The sequence below is a fragment of the Rhincodon typus genome, chromosome 35 (genome assembly GCF_021869965.1).
Source record: "Rhincodon typus isolate 14 chromosome 35, sRhiTyp1.1, whole genome shotgun sequence".
In the NCBI taxonomy this organism is placed as follows: Eukaryota; Metazoa; Chordata; class Chondrichthyes; order Orectolobiformes; family Rhincodontidae; genus Rhincodon; species Rhincodon typus.
In genome coordinates, this window is record NC_063366.1 from 3469114 (window position 1) to 3486793 (window position 17680).

Below are 17680 nucleotides of genomic sequence, written 5' to 3' on the forward strand. Positions count from 1 at the left end.
TACTGCCCTTGTCTTTCCAGATGATGGTAGTTGTCGGTTTGGAAAGTGCAAAGGAACTTTGGTAAATTTCTGCAGTGCATCTTGTAGATGGTACACAGTGCTGCTACTTAATGTCGAGTGTGGAGGAAATGAATGTTTGTGGATGTGGTGCCAGTCACATGGGTTGCTTTATCCTGGATGTTGTCAAGATTCTTGAGTGTTTTTGGAGCTGCACCCATCCAGTCAAATGGGGAGTATTCCATTGCACTCCGGACTTGTAATTTGTAATGGTGGACAGGCTTTGGTGAGTCAGGAGGTGAGTTATTCGCTGCAGTATTCCTCGCCTCTGATGTACTCTTGTAGCCATTGTATCTAGACAGTGAATCCAGTTCAGTTTCTGGTCAGTAGGAACTCCCAGGCTATTAGTAGTGGGGATTTTGGTGATTATGATCCCATTGAATATCAAGGGCAATAGTTAGACTTTCTTTTGGAGCAGATATGTGACTAAATTTTAAAAAAGAGATAAAGATGCAGAGAGGTTTAAGAAGTGAATTCATGATCATGGAGCCTGAATGGCTTAAGTTACAGCAATCATTGGTGAAGAAAGTAGATGGATGTACTAAACACCAGAATTTGACAAGTACAGAGATGTTGGTGGGAGATGGGGCAAAGGCTGACAGATATGAAGAGATGAAGTCAGGGAGCAATTTGTACCTGACCGTGAATTTTATTTGGAGGCAGTGGGGCCTGGGAGTCAGTGTAGGTCAGTGAACACAGGGGTGATAGGTGTGAGAGTTAGGATAGGGAGTGCAGAGTTTTAGCTGTGCTCAAGATTATGGAGGGGGAAAGAATAGAAGCAGGACAGAGCAACATTGGAATGATATACGCTAGTCTGGAAGAAACAACACGAGAATGAGAATTTTAAAAGTAGATAGACTAATATGGGGCTTGGGGGTGCTGATGGAAATGGTTGATGTTACAGAGGGGGAAGTAGGTGATCTTTGTGATGGACAGGGTACAGAGTTGGGAACTCAGTGGGAGGTTGAAGAGGATGACACTGATCAATTGTTGATGGCATTGAGAGTGGAGAGGACAATCGAGAGGAATTTAAGGAATGTAGAAACTGGAATAATCTCTTAGACCCATTACACCATTCAATTCCATCATGGCTAATCTGTATCTTAAATCTATTTACCTGTCTTGATTCAATAAACCTTTAATTCTCATGCTTGACAATAAACCTATTTGTTGTGGTTTAGACATTTTCATTTGGCTCCAAGCCTCAACTAAATTTTGTGGAGCAGAGTTCTAGATTTCCAGTACCTTTTTTGTGAAGAAGTGTTTGATGACATCTTGATGAATAGCCTCACTCTAATTTTAATGCACTGCCCCTTGTTCTCAACTCTCCCACTAAAGGACTATTTCTGTCTGCTGTATTCTGAGCTTCCCCTGATGTAAGTGTGTGTTTATGAAGAGAGCCAGCTCCCAAAAGTGGGTATGGGATAGAATCAGACCCTACTTTAGTTGGTGATGTGAAATATAGACAGATCCTCTTCAGGTGACAGGTGTTTGACTAATACCACGGAGAGTGTTTGTACTCTCCTGTCTGGAGTATGGGGAGGGAGTGGGGGTGAGTTTCTACAGACCTGCATTTCCTCAGCCCAAGATAGCTCAAAGTAATAACTTTGTGATATATTCACTTTACACTGTTTCAAGATTTATTTCACATTCTGGGAAAGATCTTGAATTATGTTGAAATGTTTTGTTTTTTTGATGTAAGTTGAATATTGTGTTGTTTGTCTGCTGCTTTTTTAAATCTTCTTTATATCCATAATAAATTATGTTTTCTCCTTGCCTAAATTACCTATCAGGATGACATGTTTCTATTTGACCCTTTTAAGAGTCCTGTACGCAATAAATTTGTCAACACGACTGTGAACTGGGATACTTTCTCATCAATGTGTTTAAAATTTCCTGTTCACAGGAAATGAAGATTGCCCTTGGGAAGGAAAATCACATTCATATATATAAACTTGCACAGGGTGTGTGCAAACACTTTACAGCCAATAAAGTAGTTTTTGAAGTGTGGTCGCTGTTGTAATGGAGAAAACATCATGGTTAATGTATGCACAGCAAGCTCCCACAAACTGCAATGCAATACTGACTAATAATCTGCTTTTATGATTGTCAGAATGGGATCCATGTTGGCCAGAGATCATGCATAACTCCTTTGGTTTTCTACATCACAGTATCATTGATCTGAGTGGGCAGATGGGACTTTGCATTAGCTCATCTAAACGATGCCTCCTCTGACATTGCAGCACTCTGTCATTACTGCACTGGAGAATGAGCTGAGCTTCAGTCTTTGCAGCGAGATTTGCCCCCACAACCTTCTCACTTGGAGATTAGAGTACTAACTTAAGCCACAGCTGACAATGACTTATAATATTTCATAAGAACAAAGAAATTAGGAACAGAAGTAAATCATTTAGTCCATTGTGCCTGCTGTATTAATCAAAATGATCATTTAGCTCTGCCATTTTCCCCTACTATCCCCAAGTCTTTTTCTGTCTCGAGCATCCATGAATCTATTGATTTCTGTCTTGAATGTGCTCAAAGATTTCAGTATTTGATTCAATTTCTAAGGCGTTAAGTCCCAAGACTGTGTACAGAATGGTTTTTCTCCTGTAAACTGGAAGCATGAAATCTGATTTGAGTTAAAGTGTGAGCAAGTTAGAGCTGCAGACTTCAAAGTTGTTCTTTGTGTCTGATTTCCTGAAGCTAGACACAGAAAGTCCAGACAGATTCAAGGAGTCTTCTGCACCACCAGGCAATCCACAAGGGAGAGATCTTTCAGGTGTGGGGTTTACAATGAAACTCTGTGACGTGACATCAATGACATTCCTGAACAATGGTTCCATTTCTTTTTCCTGCGTAGATATCTGTGTCCTGTGCACATTGTGTATTTAAATCGAAGTGGAAGATATAGCGGAAGATTACCAAGTGTACATGTGGTTCCCAGTGGCTTCATGGCCATACAGATCCCAGGGAATATTGCTCCTTAGAAATCAGAACATTCACAATGTTGTCACAACTCACTGGGGCAGTATACTGGAATCTAGCTGCACCATTCCCAGAGTTCGTCTTAACCATGAAATGATTCAATTGAATATGCGAAAGTTCCAAATTTATTTTACTGACAAATCCAGGTTAAAAGAATTCACTCATCAGATTTCTGTACGAAATAGGAAATGTTATTTATTTCAAACCAATTTTTTTAAACTGAAGGCAGAAATGAAACACGAACGACTAGCTTAGAATTCACTATTACTTCAATTCTACCCTTTTGAAAAATTTTCCATAAATATACAAACAGGGTCACAAAGAGACAAGTCACAAATATTAAGGTGAGGCTTGGTGGGGGGGGGCGGTGGTGGGGAGGAGGGTGCTTAGCTCAGTTGACTGGACAGCTTGTTTGCAATGCAGAGAGACACCAATAGAACAGGTTCAATTCATACACCAGCTGAGGTTTACCACAAAGGTCTCAAACTCACCACTCTCCTGAGATGTGGTGACCTCAGTTTAAACAACCACCAGTCATCTCCCTCTAATTAGAGAGCAGCCATATGGTCCTCCTGGACAATATTGACTTTACTCCCTTATACTAAAGGTTGTGGAGAAGAAACAAAAGCAGGTGAAGCACAGTTCTGGCACCAGTCCAGATTACAAGCGGTGATGAGATGCTTTCCTTCACTTCCCTTTTGACTCTTCGATGAAGACAAGAGGAGGTAGACACACTGATTCTCATCCTTTCATTCACTGGTTGAAGATTCGCCCTGAAGATGGTTTCCCCTTTTTCCTTTCAAGAAGGGAACATGCAGAGAGGGAGAATAGCTAGCTGCTTGGAACGTGCTTTTACTTCTGCACTCACAGAATGGAGGCCAAGAAAGATGCTTTCTCCTTCATAGGCTGAATGTTCCTGCTGTATTCTCCAAATACAAAGCTATAGCCCCTGGTCAGGAACTAATCAACAAACTGCTACAATGCTGAGTACTCCTGATCATACACAACTAGAGTCATAGAGTCATACAGCATGTAAACAGACCCTTTATTCCACACCAACCATGTTCCCAAACTGAACTAGTCCTACTTGCCTGTGTTTGGCCCATATTCCTCCAAACCTTTCCTATTTACACTTATCCACATGTCTTTTAAATGTTGTAACTGTACCTGCATTCACCACTTCCTCTGGCAGTTCATTCCACATATAATGACTCTCTGTGTAAAAACAGTTGCCCCGTATATCCTTTGTAAAACTTTCTCCTCTCACCTTAAAAATATGCCCCCTAGAGATTCAAAGAACCAATTAAAAGCCTGTCTCAAGGCAAACTGCTCCTGGACACAAACCCACAGCCACTCCCACTGCTTGACAAAGGGTACAGTGTAGATATAACTTACGATAAGTCCTGCTAACTCATTTTTCCGAATTTCAACAGCTTCTTTTACAGTTCCTTGCTTTTCCCATTTTTAAGTCAACCATCCAAAAAAGTGTGGCCATCACAACATTGAACAGGGTTGAATTGAGCATTAATCAGTCTTCTCCATGCACTTCTCCCTCACCCAAGGCACATTTGGAATTGCCTGTTGTGAAAGACTGTGTCAACAACTGTCCTGATCCAGGCTGGAACAATGTTGGACAATTTTTTTGGTGCCAGACCTGTGAAAGTGTGAAATATGGTGTAGTCCCTGGTGTCAAGTGGAATGGACATCTTAAGGGATTGTCTTCAATGAGTATTGCTGATGGACCATTCTGCTTTCATCCTCTCAGGAACTTCTGTTGTTTGGAAAGTTCTAACTGAGCATGAAATAAATCTTGAGGAACAACCCACTCTTTTGGGGAAAGCTCAGTGTTTGACTTTTGTGTGGTTTTGAGCTTGTTTTCTAATCCCTTCATGTCTTCATCCCTCTTATCTCTGTGATCTCTTCTACCTCTCAGTACTGCTTACACAGGCCCAGGGTTTTAGTTTTGTTTTCAGTTGAAGTTGGGGTTTGAAGGTGCTAAATACACCTCTCTCTGCTGCAGTTAAAAGCTTGAGTTACTTCTCGGTTGCTAAATGGTTTGCTCTCTCCTGGATTGGAAATAGCACATGAGACAATCTGTTTTGCTGAATTTGCCTTTGCCAAGGGTGTGTTTATGGGATGCTACCTATATTGGAACAGTTGATTATTAGTAGTTAAATAATATGTTCTCTTGTTAAGTGTTTTGATAGAGTTAATGTTCTGTAAATTCTTCTTTTTTTGTTTGTATTTTAACTGGGTCTAAGAATAAAGCGTGTTTTGCTTAAAGACCAGTAGTTTGACTAATCGAATCACATCTGGAACACATCACTTTATACTTGCCTTTAAATAAAATAAAAAGTTAGGGTCTAGGCCATCTCCTTGATACATTTTGGTAGTGATGGTGTGGGGTGGGGGGTTGGTGTTTGGTCATTGTTACCTTCCTTTCCTCAACCATCCTTTTGTCTGTTCCTGACATATGGAATTGTAGAGAGCTGCCTATAGTTGAGAGTTGAAGTACAAAAGCCTCTACAAGACACTAATAAAAATTAGCACACCAATTACAAAAACTAAGAAACTAAAAACAACTAATTACTATAAAGTATGAAGACTAAGAAATTTTAAATGTATTCCACCTCTTACAAAATTATTTTGTCGATATTTACAAAATGCATTGATCATGAAGTCAATTGGATCACATTGTCCCTTCATTATATAATTGTTTCCGTTGGTCTCACAATTGTTTTTCGAAGTTTGTTTTCATAAAAGTCCTCAACAAATAGGCACCAAACACAAGTATATCAGTTCTGCCTAACTGTTTGTTTCTTTTCACCATAATCCATCTCAAATTGACTGTACCAGGAATTTTAAATGTAATTTATGTCAAGAGTAAATTGATGCTTTGCGATCTTCAACACTGGTTTATTAAACGTCAGCCATGAAGCTGATACCAACCACAGAAATGACCATAATGAGAGTTGTGAGTTTCTGCCAGTCTACATACCGTGACCGGTAATTATTTCACAAACTACAAGCTACAGACGATAGTTTATTTCAATTTTGTCACATAAAGCAGAAAAATAGTTAAAATAGTCTAACAGAATCATAATGACATTACTACCTCAATTGAGTAGAGTTTCTGCTTTCATTTTGTTTATGATAGAATTTAAAAGGGTTCACGCACTATCACTCTGATCTTGAAAAGGCTGGAGAGGAAGAGATAGACAAAGCAGGAAAGACAGAGAGAATTGAAGAAGGAGGGATCAAAAGCAAATCAATGTGGAGAATGGAGGAAGGAACCAGAAGTAGGAGGTGGAGGAGGAGAAGAATAGAGGAAATTGCTTCCATCCTTCCCTCCGTGGTACGTTCCTCCAATCTCAATCCCTCATTTATTCCTCACTCTTGTGTTCTTCTCCGGTGCATGTGCTGATTCCACCACTGCACAGTATCTCTGTGCTGGACGCTGCATATTCCTCTTCTGATCTGCTGTCAAACACATCCAAGGCTAATGTTATCAGTTTGAAAGCCTCCGAGGATGAAGAAAACTATTCCCACACAAGAAATCTCTGACAAAGGTTTAGCAGGGAAACTGAGACAGCTACTGCAAAAAGTGAGGTTTTATTTAGATGGGGCAATGATAAATTTAAATCCCCACCTGATCTGCTGCTCAAAGTCACCTCCATTTCACCAGTCAGTTTTAGAAGCTTCAGGAAACTCATCTTGCTCCAGAAATAATTGGAGCAATTTGAATTTCAAACAATGTTACATATGGTGTATAAAATGATCACAGCCCTTAAACCTATATTTACATATGATGGCACCAGATATCATATTCATACAGCAAGACATTGTGCCGAAAGGCATTTCTCCAAAAATATCCGATTCATTAAAAAAAACAAGCTTGTCTGCACTATTATTTGCAGCTTACTCCACATACAAAACCCATCAAGAAAAGCTATCACATCTGAATCTGAAAACTATTGTTCTTATTAATCAGTTTCATTTTTATCTGCTTATATGCATATCGCACTCATGATACTTGAAGCATTAGATATACAAGTTTATGTCGATTTTTCATCTCGTGTCTGCTGTCATCTCTCAGGAGAATGTTGCTATTACAGCATGTGTTGCTGCTATTGTATTTGTTATTGATGATCTGCACCATTTCTTTGGGAATGGTTGACCTCTGAGATTGATGGTTGTTCATTTCTGATCTCACTTAGTGAAATCAGATCAGCTTCATCAGCTGTCTGCTGAGAAAGAGCGGCTTCTCTGATAGCACACAGATATCTTCATTTGCAACAACAGGTCTGGTCATTCACTTTCAGTGTCTATTATTGAAATGAGAACTTCTCTACACAGTTCCCAAGTTACCTCGCTTTTGTGGAATGTGTATATTTATACTCTGACTAGCTCAACAACTCTCAGTTCTAGTAATGATTCAGTTGTCTTCAAAGTAGAATTTTGCTTTCATTTCATTTTGATCTTGTCACTCACTCCTGTTATTTCTTCCAGCCTTAGTAGATTTTCATGTATTGGAAGAGCCATCTTATTGCAGCAAGATCATTCGTTGCTGGACTGAACAACATTCCATTCTTTCAGGATGTAGTTGCTCCATTCTAAGATTGCCTGACATACATCAATGCAGGATTTAATTGGTTTGTCAGAGGATCAAGTGGGGAGTTGTGAGGGGTCAGCATGTGTAATTAGGAGGTTAGTTACACAGTTGCCGAGGAGGTGGCCATGTTTGTACCCGTCCAACCTTTCCTGGGTAAACATTCCCCTACATAATCTAATTCAGAGAAAAGAGTCTTTGTCACAGGGTCTTGGGGAGTTTAATTGTCTATTAGCAATATCTATCTGCTCCCTGGTGCTTTACTTCCAAATGATACCTCTACAAACAAAATAACATCCTGTGCAGATCCTATGGAGCAGATGATTTGTCATCTTGTAAATCTCTATGTCAGATCAGGATTTTCAGTGGTATTGGGCACAGAACAAAAAGCTACTTTCACTCCCATCAAACAACGAATCAGAACACCTGCAGTGAAAAAGATGCTTTGAATTGGCTTGTGGTCAGACTCCACCATTGTCCGCTCTCTCAAAAATAGGTGCTGGGAGAAATCTTCACAAACAAATAGCCATGCTCTCTTTCTCAATCTGTGTACAGTAGTGTTCAGTGTGTTAACTCTCTGGATAAAAACACAACGGGTTACCCTCACTGTATGGGGGATGCTCCAAGTCCTGTGTCACTGACATCACACTGCATGGTGGCTCCATTGTTGACATCATAATCCCTCAGCACTGGTGATGTCATCACTAGGTGTTTGATGGGAGTGAAAGCTGCTTCTTGTTCTGTTCCCAGTCCCACTGAACACCCTGCACCGTGAGACTGTGTGCAGGTAAACACTCAGATAACAGACTGGCAGGATTTTGTGTAGGTTCACTGATATTCCAGCAATTTCAACAACTCTGTGAAGGTTTTATTACAGAATTAACAGCGACAAACTACCTTCTGTGTTAGTGCATTGACAGTCAGGGACATACACTTCTATGGGAAAGCTTTGTCACAAATGTTGCACCTGAACAGTTCTACCGTATGAATTCTGTGCTTTTCCAAAGTCATAGCAAAATGTTCATCGCAAACAAACATCACTCAAAGGGTTACTCCCCTTTGTGGATTCTCTGATGGAGGAGAAGGCTCCATGACCTCGAGAATGATTTGTCACAAACCTCACATGTAAATGGTTTCTCCCCTGTATGAATGCGTTGGTGTGCATAGAGGTTCCCTGATCGTGAAAACGATTTATCACACACCTTACACCTGAATGGTTTTTCACCAGTGTGAATACGTTGGTGTGTATGGAAGGTCGATGATTGCGAGAATGATTTGTCACACACCTCACACGTGAACGGTCTCTCTCCTGTGTGAATGCGTTGGTGTTTACGAAGTTCCGCCAACGTTGAGAATGCTTTATCACACACCTCACACCTGAATGGTTTCTCTCCTGTATGAATGCGTTGGTGTACAAGGAGGCTGGATGATTGTGAGAAAGATTTGTTACAAACCTCACATCTGAATGGTTTCTCTCCCGTGTGAATGGGCCGGTGTTTCACCAGGCCTGATAACTGTGTGAATCCCTTGTTACAAACCTCACATTTAAATGGCTTCTCCCCAGTGTGAATGCGTCGGTGATTTTTGAGCGTCAATGGCCTTGCAAAAGCTCGATCACAAACCTCACACTTAAATGGTTTCTCTTCCATTTAGCTGCCCTTGTGTTAACAGTTGTAAGGCAGCTGCACCCAGTCTGTACTGAACCCTTACAAGGTTGGGTAACCCTCCTCACAGACCTCTCTTTTAAACAGCCTCACACCTGCAGGAATGAGAGAGTGGTTCATGATATGTCAAAGCTCCCCTTATCCAACTGATTTCCAAATGATGGTTCACTGCCCAACCTTCTCTGTGTTCAGCAATGTTGTTCCTTGGGTGATGATCAGGAGCTTTCTGCGGTGTCTATCCTCTCTGTATTCTCTGCTGTAGTACGGTGCAATCTTCTGGAAAACAGGAAAAGGAAATATGATTTCCTCCAACTCCCTCTCCTACTTTGCTGAAGGGGCTGACTCCTCAGTTCTTTTTCATTCTTACTTTTAGAGAATGTTGGGGTCACTAGCTTGGTCAGCATTTGTGCCCATCCCTCAATGCCCTCGTGCTGAGCTGCCTTCTTGAACCATGACAGTTAATTGGGCTTCAGGTGTAGCTTTATCTACTGTGTCGGTCAGAAGGGAGTGACAGGACTTTGCCCAACAATAGCAAAAGAATATTGATATAGTTCCAAGTCAGAATGGTGTATTGGTTCTCAGCTGCCTTTGTTTGAGTCAAAGAGATTTACAGCACAGAAAGACGAGCTTTGGCCCATTGTGCCTGTTTTACTCATCAAGCAGCTATCTGCTCAAATCATATTTTCCAGCACTTGGCCTGTATCCTCCTCTGTTGTGACATTTCAAGTGTTCATCTCAGAACTTCTTGAATACTGTGAAGACTTCCACCTCCAACATTCTTTCAAGCAGTGAATTCTAGCTATTTCTCATCCTCTGGTGAAAATTTTAGAGTCTCAAATCTCTTATAAAGCCTCTTCCCCTTCCCTTAAATCTATGACCCCTGATTACTGAGCCCTCTATAAAGGGATGCAGTCTATCTATGGTCCCTATTAACCTGTACACCATGATCAGGTGCCCCCAGCCCCTCAGCCTGTTTGGTCTCTCCTCATAGCTGAAACACTCCAGCCCAGGCAACATCTGGTGAATCTCTTCAGCACTCTCTCTTATGCAATTACATCCTTCCAGTATTGTGGCAATAAGACCTGGACACATCAGTCCAACCTAACCAACCTTGTACAGCTTCACTATAACCTCCCAAATTCTTTTGTCAATACTTTAACTTGTAAAGGCAAGTATCCCGTTTTTTTTTTGTTTTTTTTTCTGATGAAGGGTCTAGGCCCGAAACGTCAGCCTTTCTGCTCCTATGATGCTGCTTGGCCTGCTGTGTTCATCCAGCTCTGCACCTTGTTGTCAAGTATCCTGTTTGCCTTCTTAACTACATTATCTACCTGTCCTGCTGCCCTCAAGGATCCATGGACACCCATACCAATGTCTCTCTGTACTTCCTGGAGACCTACCACTCATCACGTGCTCCCTTGCCTTGTTCGTCCACCTAAAACTCATCACATCACACTATTCAGAATTAAATTCTATTTGCTCCCTGTTCTGTGACCAATCCAACGATAAGGATCCCACACATTCTTACCTCTTTCGCCAATCTCCCTTGTGAAACCTTGTCAAAAGCCTTTCTGAATTCCATATAGGCTTTAGCAACTTCACCAACCTCATCTATACACCAATTCACCTCCTTGAGAAATTCAAGCAAATTTGTTAGACATGATCTCCCCTGAGAAAGTCATGCTTACTACACTTGATTAATCCTTGCCTCTTTGGGTGGAGATTAATTCGGTCCCTCAGAATTTTTTCCAGTTGTTCCCCTACCACTGATATAGGACACACTGGCCTGTCATTCCCTGGTTTATCTCTACCATTCTTACTAAATAATAGTACCACATCACACCATAAGACACAGGAGCCAAAGTAGGGCATTTAGCCCATCGGGTCTGCTCTGCCATTCAATGAGATCATGCTGATCTGATAATCCTCAGCTCCATTTTCCTGCCTTTTCCGTACAAGCTTTGATTCTTGGCTGATTAAAAAAATTCCCTTACCGATCTCAACCTGAATACTCTCTTTTGAGATCCAATCTCGATATCCTTCTGTGAGAAAGAATTCTACATTTTCACTATCCTTTGAGAGCAGAAATTCCTCCTCATCTCTGTCTTAAATGTGAGTCCTCTTATTCTGAGATTATTTCCTCTAGTTATAGACTACCCACAAGGGGAAACAACCTTTCCTGATCTACCCTGTCAAATGTCTCAAGAATCTTGAACGTTTCAATAAAGTCGCTTCTCATTCTTCTAGATTCCAATAAGTACATGCCCAACCTACTTAACCTCTCCTCATACGACAGTCCCTTCAAACCTGTTATCTGCCCAGTGAATCTTCTCTGAACCGCCTCCAACCAGTACATCATTACTTAGATTAGGGACCCAAACTGTTCAGTCTCCCAGCTGTTGTCTCATTAATGCCTTGTACATTTTCAGCAAAACCTCCTACTCTTGTACTCCAATGCCTTTGAAATAAAGGCCAAGATATAATTTCCCTTCCCTAATACCTGAACTTGGGTGCAAACATTTTGTCAATCATGGACAAGAAATCCCAAATCCCTCTGTTCTGTAGTTTTCCGTAGTCATTCTCCATTTAATTAATGTTTAGCTCCTCTATTCTTCCTGTCAAAGTGCTTAATCTCACATTTTCCCACATTATATTCCATCTACCAAGTTTTTGTGCATCCCGTTAAACTGTCTCTATCCATTTAAAGACTTTTTGTATCATCCTCACAACTTCCCTTCCCATCAACTTTGGTGCCATCCACAAACTTGAATTTAGTGCATTCACTTTCTTCATCCAAGTCATGTTATAACATATATAGGAAATAATTGTGGCCCCAGCTCTGATTTTTGTGGCAGTCCTCTAGTTACGGGAGCCATCTGAAAATGCTCCCCTTATCACAACTCTCCATTTTCTATTAGTTAGCCAGTCATCTATCCATGCTAATATACTATCTCCATCATCATCTGCTCTTATCTTTTTCAGTATGTGTGCTACCATCTCAAATGCCTTTTGAAAATCCAAATATATTGCATCCACCGCTTTCCCTTTATTTATCCTGCTAATTATCTCCTTAAAAAAATCTAGTAAATTTGTCAGGCATGTTTTCCCCTTCATGAAGTCATGATAACTCTGCTTGATCATATTATGTATGTTTAAATAAATGCTATTACATCCTTCTTAATAGACTCTGACATTTTCCCAATAACAAACATTAAGTTACATTCACCCAATAACAGACATTAAGCTAACTGGCCTATTGTTAACTGCTTTATATTTCCATCTCTTTTTAAATAAAGGTATTACAAGAGCAGTTTTCCAATCCTCTGGGACTTTACCACAAACTAACAATTATTGGAAAATTATTTTAGTGCTTCTATTATCTCTGTAGCTACTTCCTTTAATGTCCTAAGATGTATCTAATCAGGTCTAGGGGACTTATCAAAGTTTGGCCTGATTAGTTTCCCTAGCACTTCTTCTCCAGTGATAGTTATTGTACTTATTTCCTCTCCTCCTCTTGCCCCTTGCTTATTCAGTAATGTTGGAAAACTATAAATGTCTTCTACTGTCAAGACTGATGCAAAGTATTTATTCAACTTCTTTGCCATTTTCTGGTCCCCCATGATACTTCCCCAGCCTTGTTCTTTAAGGTGCATATTTTCACTTTGGCTTCTCTCTTCCTTTTTATACACTTAAATAAGCTACTGTATGTGTTGATATTACTCACAAGTTTACCCTCAAAGTTTACGTTCTACATCTTTTTTTTTGGTCATCTTTTGTTGGTTTTTTTAAGACCTTTGGCTTACTAGTAGTCTTTGCCACATTGTTTATTTTTTTCTTTCAATGTTTTGCTATCCTTAACTGCCCTGGTTAACCATGTCTGGCTTATCTGCTTACTAGAATCCTTCTTCCTCACTGACGCCACGAGGAAAAGCCATTAACTACTTTCTTCATCAACTGTTATCGTTCCTCTGACGTCTTTGCTGCTAAACTCCTTTCCCAGTCCACTCCAGCCAGCTCTGCCCTCATTCCTTGACAATTAGCCTTTTTTAAGCTTAGCACAGTTGTTGCTGATCGAAGGTCCTCCCACTCAAACTGAATATGAAATTCCACCATGTTACAGTCACTGTTTCCTACGGGATCATTTACCCTGGCATCATTTATTAAGCCTGTCTCGTTACAGATCACCAGATCCGAAATAGCCCGACCCCTCATTGAATTGACTACATATTGTTCTGGGAAACAGTCCTGATTACACTCTGTGAATTCTTCCTTATGGCATCCGAAGCATCCCAATCTGCATGAAGATTAAAGTCATCCATGTTTAATGTATTGCATTTGTTACATGCCTTTGTTATCTTTCGATTGATGCTCTGTTGTACTGTATAGCTATTACTAGGGGTCCTATAAATTACTCCTACCAGTGCTTTTATTTCCTTTTTTATTTCTCACCTCCACCCATGCAGATTCTGCATCTTTGAATCCAAGATTGTTTCTTGTTATTGTACTTATTCTTTCCCATACCAACAATGCTACTGTACCACTTTTTTTCTTCCTTGGAAAAGTTGCCTAAGGTTGAATATTTAGTACCCAGCTATGATCTCCTTGCAACACCCACCAGTACTCTAGTGTCTCTCCTGTGACCAGAGAGGATTTCAGAATTAATGCCAGAGCCCCTGCAATTTTCCCCCCTGACTCCCACTGCAGCCTGGGATATATCATATCTGGGCCTGGGGTTTGTCCACTTTTGAGGCTGCTAAAACTGCTAATACCTCCTCACTATCAATATGAATTTGTTTAACCACATCACAGCACCCCCACCCTGAATTCTGACCCTGACATCTACATTGTCCGTCTCTAAATGTGAATACAAATGCAATGCATTTATTTAAAACCTTTAAAACATCACCTGGCTCCAGATTGCACCTTTCATCTCAAATGGGCCATACTCTTTCCTGGTTATCCTCTTGGCCCTAATGTAATTTTAAAAGTATATTGGTAGAAGTTGTGTGTTTGGAAGGAGCTTTAATGGATGCTGCAGTGCATCTTATAGCTGGTACACTGCTGCTACTATTGGTATGAAATGAATTAATGTTGAAGGTGATGGATGAGCTGCTAATCATGTGAGCCATTCAGTCCTGGGTGGTGCAACTTGCTGAATGTTATTCAGGAAAGTGGGAAGTAACTATTAAACAGAGAAGGTTCAAATAGATGTCTGCTCACAGATCGCATGAAACTATCATGAACAGGCAGAGACAATAATTCAAAAGGCTGCTTCTACTCCTCCAGTAGTATTTAGGTGGGTTGTGAGAAACATCTCGTTTGCCCTTTCTCCCCTCTTCTTCTTCAACAATTAATCAACTCACAGTCCACAGGATAATAACCAGCTCCCAACACACACACAGAAAGAACAACAGCAAATCAGTGAGAATCCTCTGACACTCTGCACCTCCCAGATCATGACACCTCACCTTCTCATTTTCAAGGATGAGCCATCAACACAAGGCTGGAAATCAGAAGGGAAATGCTTCCAATAAACACACTCAATATCCAACACACAGCTCCAGTCAAACAGTTCAGCACAAAGCACCGAGTAAACAGCTCTCTCAGCTGGATCTTCTCACACAGCATAAGGGACATTTCCACCCCTGATTGCCCACAGGATAGTCAGACTGCCTGAAGATTGGTGTGGATATTATGGGATATAATTTGTATAAAAGCTGCTCCTTCACTCACCATCTCCTCACTTGGTTTTCAGTCCCTATAGGAAGTGAACCAGCTCTGGAAGAGGAAGAGGAGAGAATGGGCAGAGTGGGTGGGCTCTCTGATTGACGTCTCTCACAGTCAATCCAAATATTTCTGCAGCAACATGAGTTTCCTGAAGCTTGGGCAGAACTTGTTATTTTCCCATCTAAATAAAACCTCATATTGAGCTTCTGTCTCAGTTTCCCTGGTAAATGTTTGACGGAGATTTCTAGTGTGGGAATAGCATTTTTCATCCTCAAGAGGCTTCCAAACTGAAAACTTCAATGTGGGATGTATATCCTCGAATGTGTACACCCGAGGCAGAGGTAACGGATAGTAGTGGGATCAGCAAATGAATATGAGTAAGGTCACAGGATAAAGTGGCACACGAGAACAAATTGTTCTGAATTATTCAAATCGAACTACGTCTTGAGAAATGGTGCAGGATCTGACTATTTTTCAACCAACGTTTTCTGTTATCACTGGTTTTGTAATAAATATTGATCACATTTCATTCTCAAACTCACTTTGACATTAGACATCTTTTCACTGCCCTGATTGGTTCACCTTTTAGTGTTCTGATTTCTTACCCGGTCAGAGTGTTCTGTTGCGAAGTTGGGTAGAGTACTTGTGGATTGAAATGCAAGACATTAGAATTTGGTATTTGCAAAGAGATGGGGGGGCAAGTATGTGGTTTCTTTAAAAGATGATGTATTTTTTCTAGGCTTGGAGATTTTAAGAAATCTGCAGGCAGCAGCTTGTTGGTTTGCAGGTGCACAGAGGGCACCTGAATTGAAACATTTGTATCAAAGGCTGTATAGTTAGCAGCCCAAGCCACAGTTTTGTTTTGTTATCCAGATAACAAATTTGAATTTAGCCAATTAATTTAATTCAGGTACTTAGAGGCAATAAAGCAATTAAATTTAAATCTGATGGTTTTGACAACATAGGACCAATCATGTTGTAAGAAATTGATATGTCATCAAGGGTATAAATGTCAGGGACAGGTGCAAAGAACCAATTGCCATTGGATAAGAGCTGATCTCTTAGAGAAAGCATCATTTAAATAAAGGTACTGCTGCATTCTTAGCTAATAGTCCTGACACAAGAATTGGAAGGAGAAGGAGTTCCTGGTTGAAGATCAATGGAGAAAGCACAGAACATTCTGGAAGACATACCCTGGCTGTAATTTTGAGGGACTATGTTCTCATTTTTTATTTTTGTTTATATAAGTGGGCCTTGTATTAATTGGAACAGCATATCATTAGAATTTTGTTTTATTTAGGAATCATAAGTAGTTAGAGGAAAATTGTTTGGTTTGTTACTAGTTTAGTTAACTGTGAGTTAGATAAATAAATTGTTACTTGTTGATTTTATAGAGTGAGCGTTAGGAGTTTTTCATTTAACAACTCCTTTATAACAGATTCTGTGTGAGAGGCAGGTTATACCACTTTTTTCTTAACAAATTATAGGGTGAGATGAGCCTCTCTTGGTGTTTGGTTTTAGTTATGGGGGGGGGGGGTCAACATCCACTTTATAACAGCTGATTGGATAATCAGGGATGTGCCTGTGTGATGTCAGTTTGAACATATTCTTGTGCATGCAGCAGAATAATGGTGTGTCGAAAGAAATCACTGACTTGACCAAAGTGTATCAGTTCAGGGAAAACAACCCCTCGGAAAATGTGAGAATCAGGAAAAGGAAATGCAACACAATAGAATATACTTCTATTGTCATGTGTACTCCATTGTGGGAGTAAGGTGAAAAACTCTTTACAATATCTACCTTATGGCAATATCTTGGGTACAAGTACCTAGGTACAATTCTTGGATATAGCAGAGGAACAGAAGTAGTTGCTTAATTGGAGACTTGAGAATAAGTTTAAAATAGGGAAATATTGAAGGGTTAACATTAGTGTCCTAAGGTAAGGATTGTCCCCTCACACCGGTCTCCATCCAGGATTCACTGCCTGCATGCTTCTCTGGGGCTGCTTCCCATGTGCTGCTGTGGGGCTCTTTCCCTGCGCTGCTCTGGACTCTCAGCCCACGTGCTGCTCCAGGGATCACTGCTCGTGCTGTTCTGGGGGCGCTTGCAGGCCACGTTGTCTGTGCTGGTTCCACTGGGACTTGGTCCCTGCTCTCTTCTGTCTGCCGTGGGTTTCTGCGGGGCTCAGCTCGTGTCCACTCCAGTTCTGTGTAGGGCTGATTCCGCACCCACTCTGCAACTCCACTCTCTGGGGGAGGAGAGGTGGAGAGAGAGGGGAAACCACAAGAGGAAGAAAATGGAATAAAGGTAAAGGTACTAGTGAGCAGACAAGTTCTGAATGGAGCGTCCTACTGTGCCTCCATCTTGATGAGACAGATCACGTGGTTAATGTTTTGGTACGCATTGAGAATGGGAGCGGCTGTGATGACCTGTAATTGTTGTACTCTAGGAGACACTGACTCGGTGTTATCCTCAAGAGTCAGGGTATGACCATTGAGTAAAAACTCCGCCAAGCACGTCAGTTCACAGCCCTATAACTTGAGGTAGCAGATCTGGATGAGAGATTAATAGACTTCATATGCTCATTAACGTTATGAGTAATTCTTTTTGATTTGGTTAACACTCACCATTCGAAGAACCC

The 17680-nt window shown here is 40.7% G+C and overlaps 1 protein-coding gene across 4 annotated transcripts; it reads right to left on the reverse strand.

Moving 5' to 3' along the window:
- Positions 1-5736: 5736 nt before the first annotated feature.
- LOC125487020 (zinc finger protein 239-like) lies at positions 5737-15086 on the reverse strand. 4 transcript variants are annotated; one of them, XM_048616848.1, is made up of 2 exons: positions 15046-15086; positions 5737-9591 (listed from the first exon to the last, which is right to left on the reverse strand). In XM_048616848.1, exon 2 carries the CDS (start codon positions 9298-9300, stop codon positions 8701-8703), a length of 600 nt encoding a protein of 199 aa, XP_048472805.1. In that variant the 5' UTR covers positions 9301-9591; positions 15046-15086; the 3' UTR covers positions 5737-8700. The 4 variants fall into 4 exon arrangements, with proteins under 4 accessions (XP_048472805.1, XP_048472806.1, XP_048472809.1 ...); XM_048616849.1 differs by having other exon boundaries at positions 5737-9588; positions 15046-15067; XM_048616852.1 differs by lacking the exon at positions 15046-15086 and adding an exon at positions 14781-14861 and having other exon boundaries at positions 5737-9588.
- Between the last annotated feature and the right edge of the window lie 2594 nt (positions 15087-17680).

Coding starts and splice junctions, on each gene's coding strand:
- LOC125487020 (XM_048616848.1), bottom strand. CDS start 9,300: ATGGAAGAGAAACCATTTAAGTGTGAGGTTTGTGATCGAGCTTTTGCA.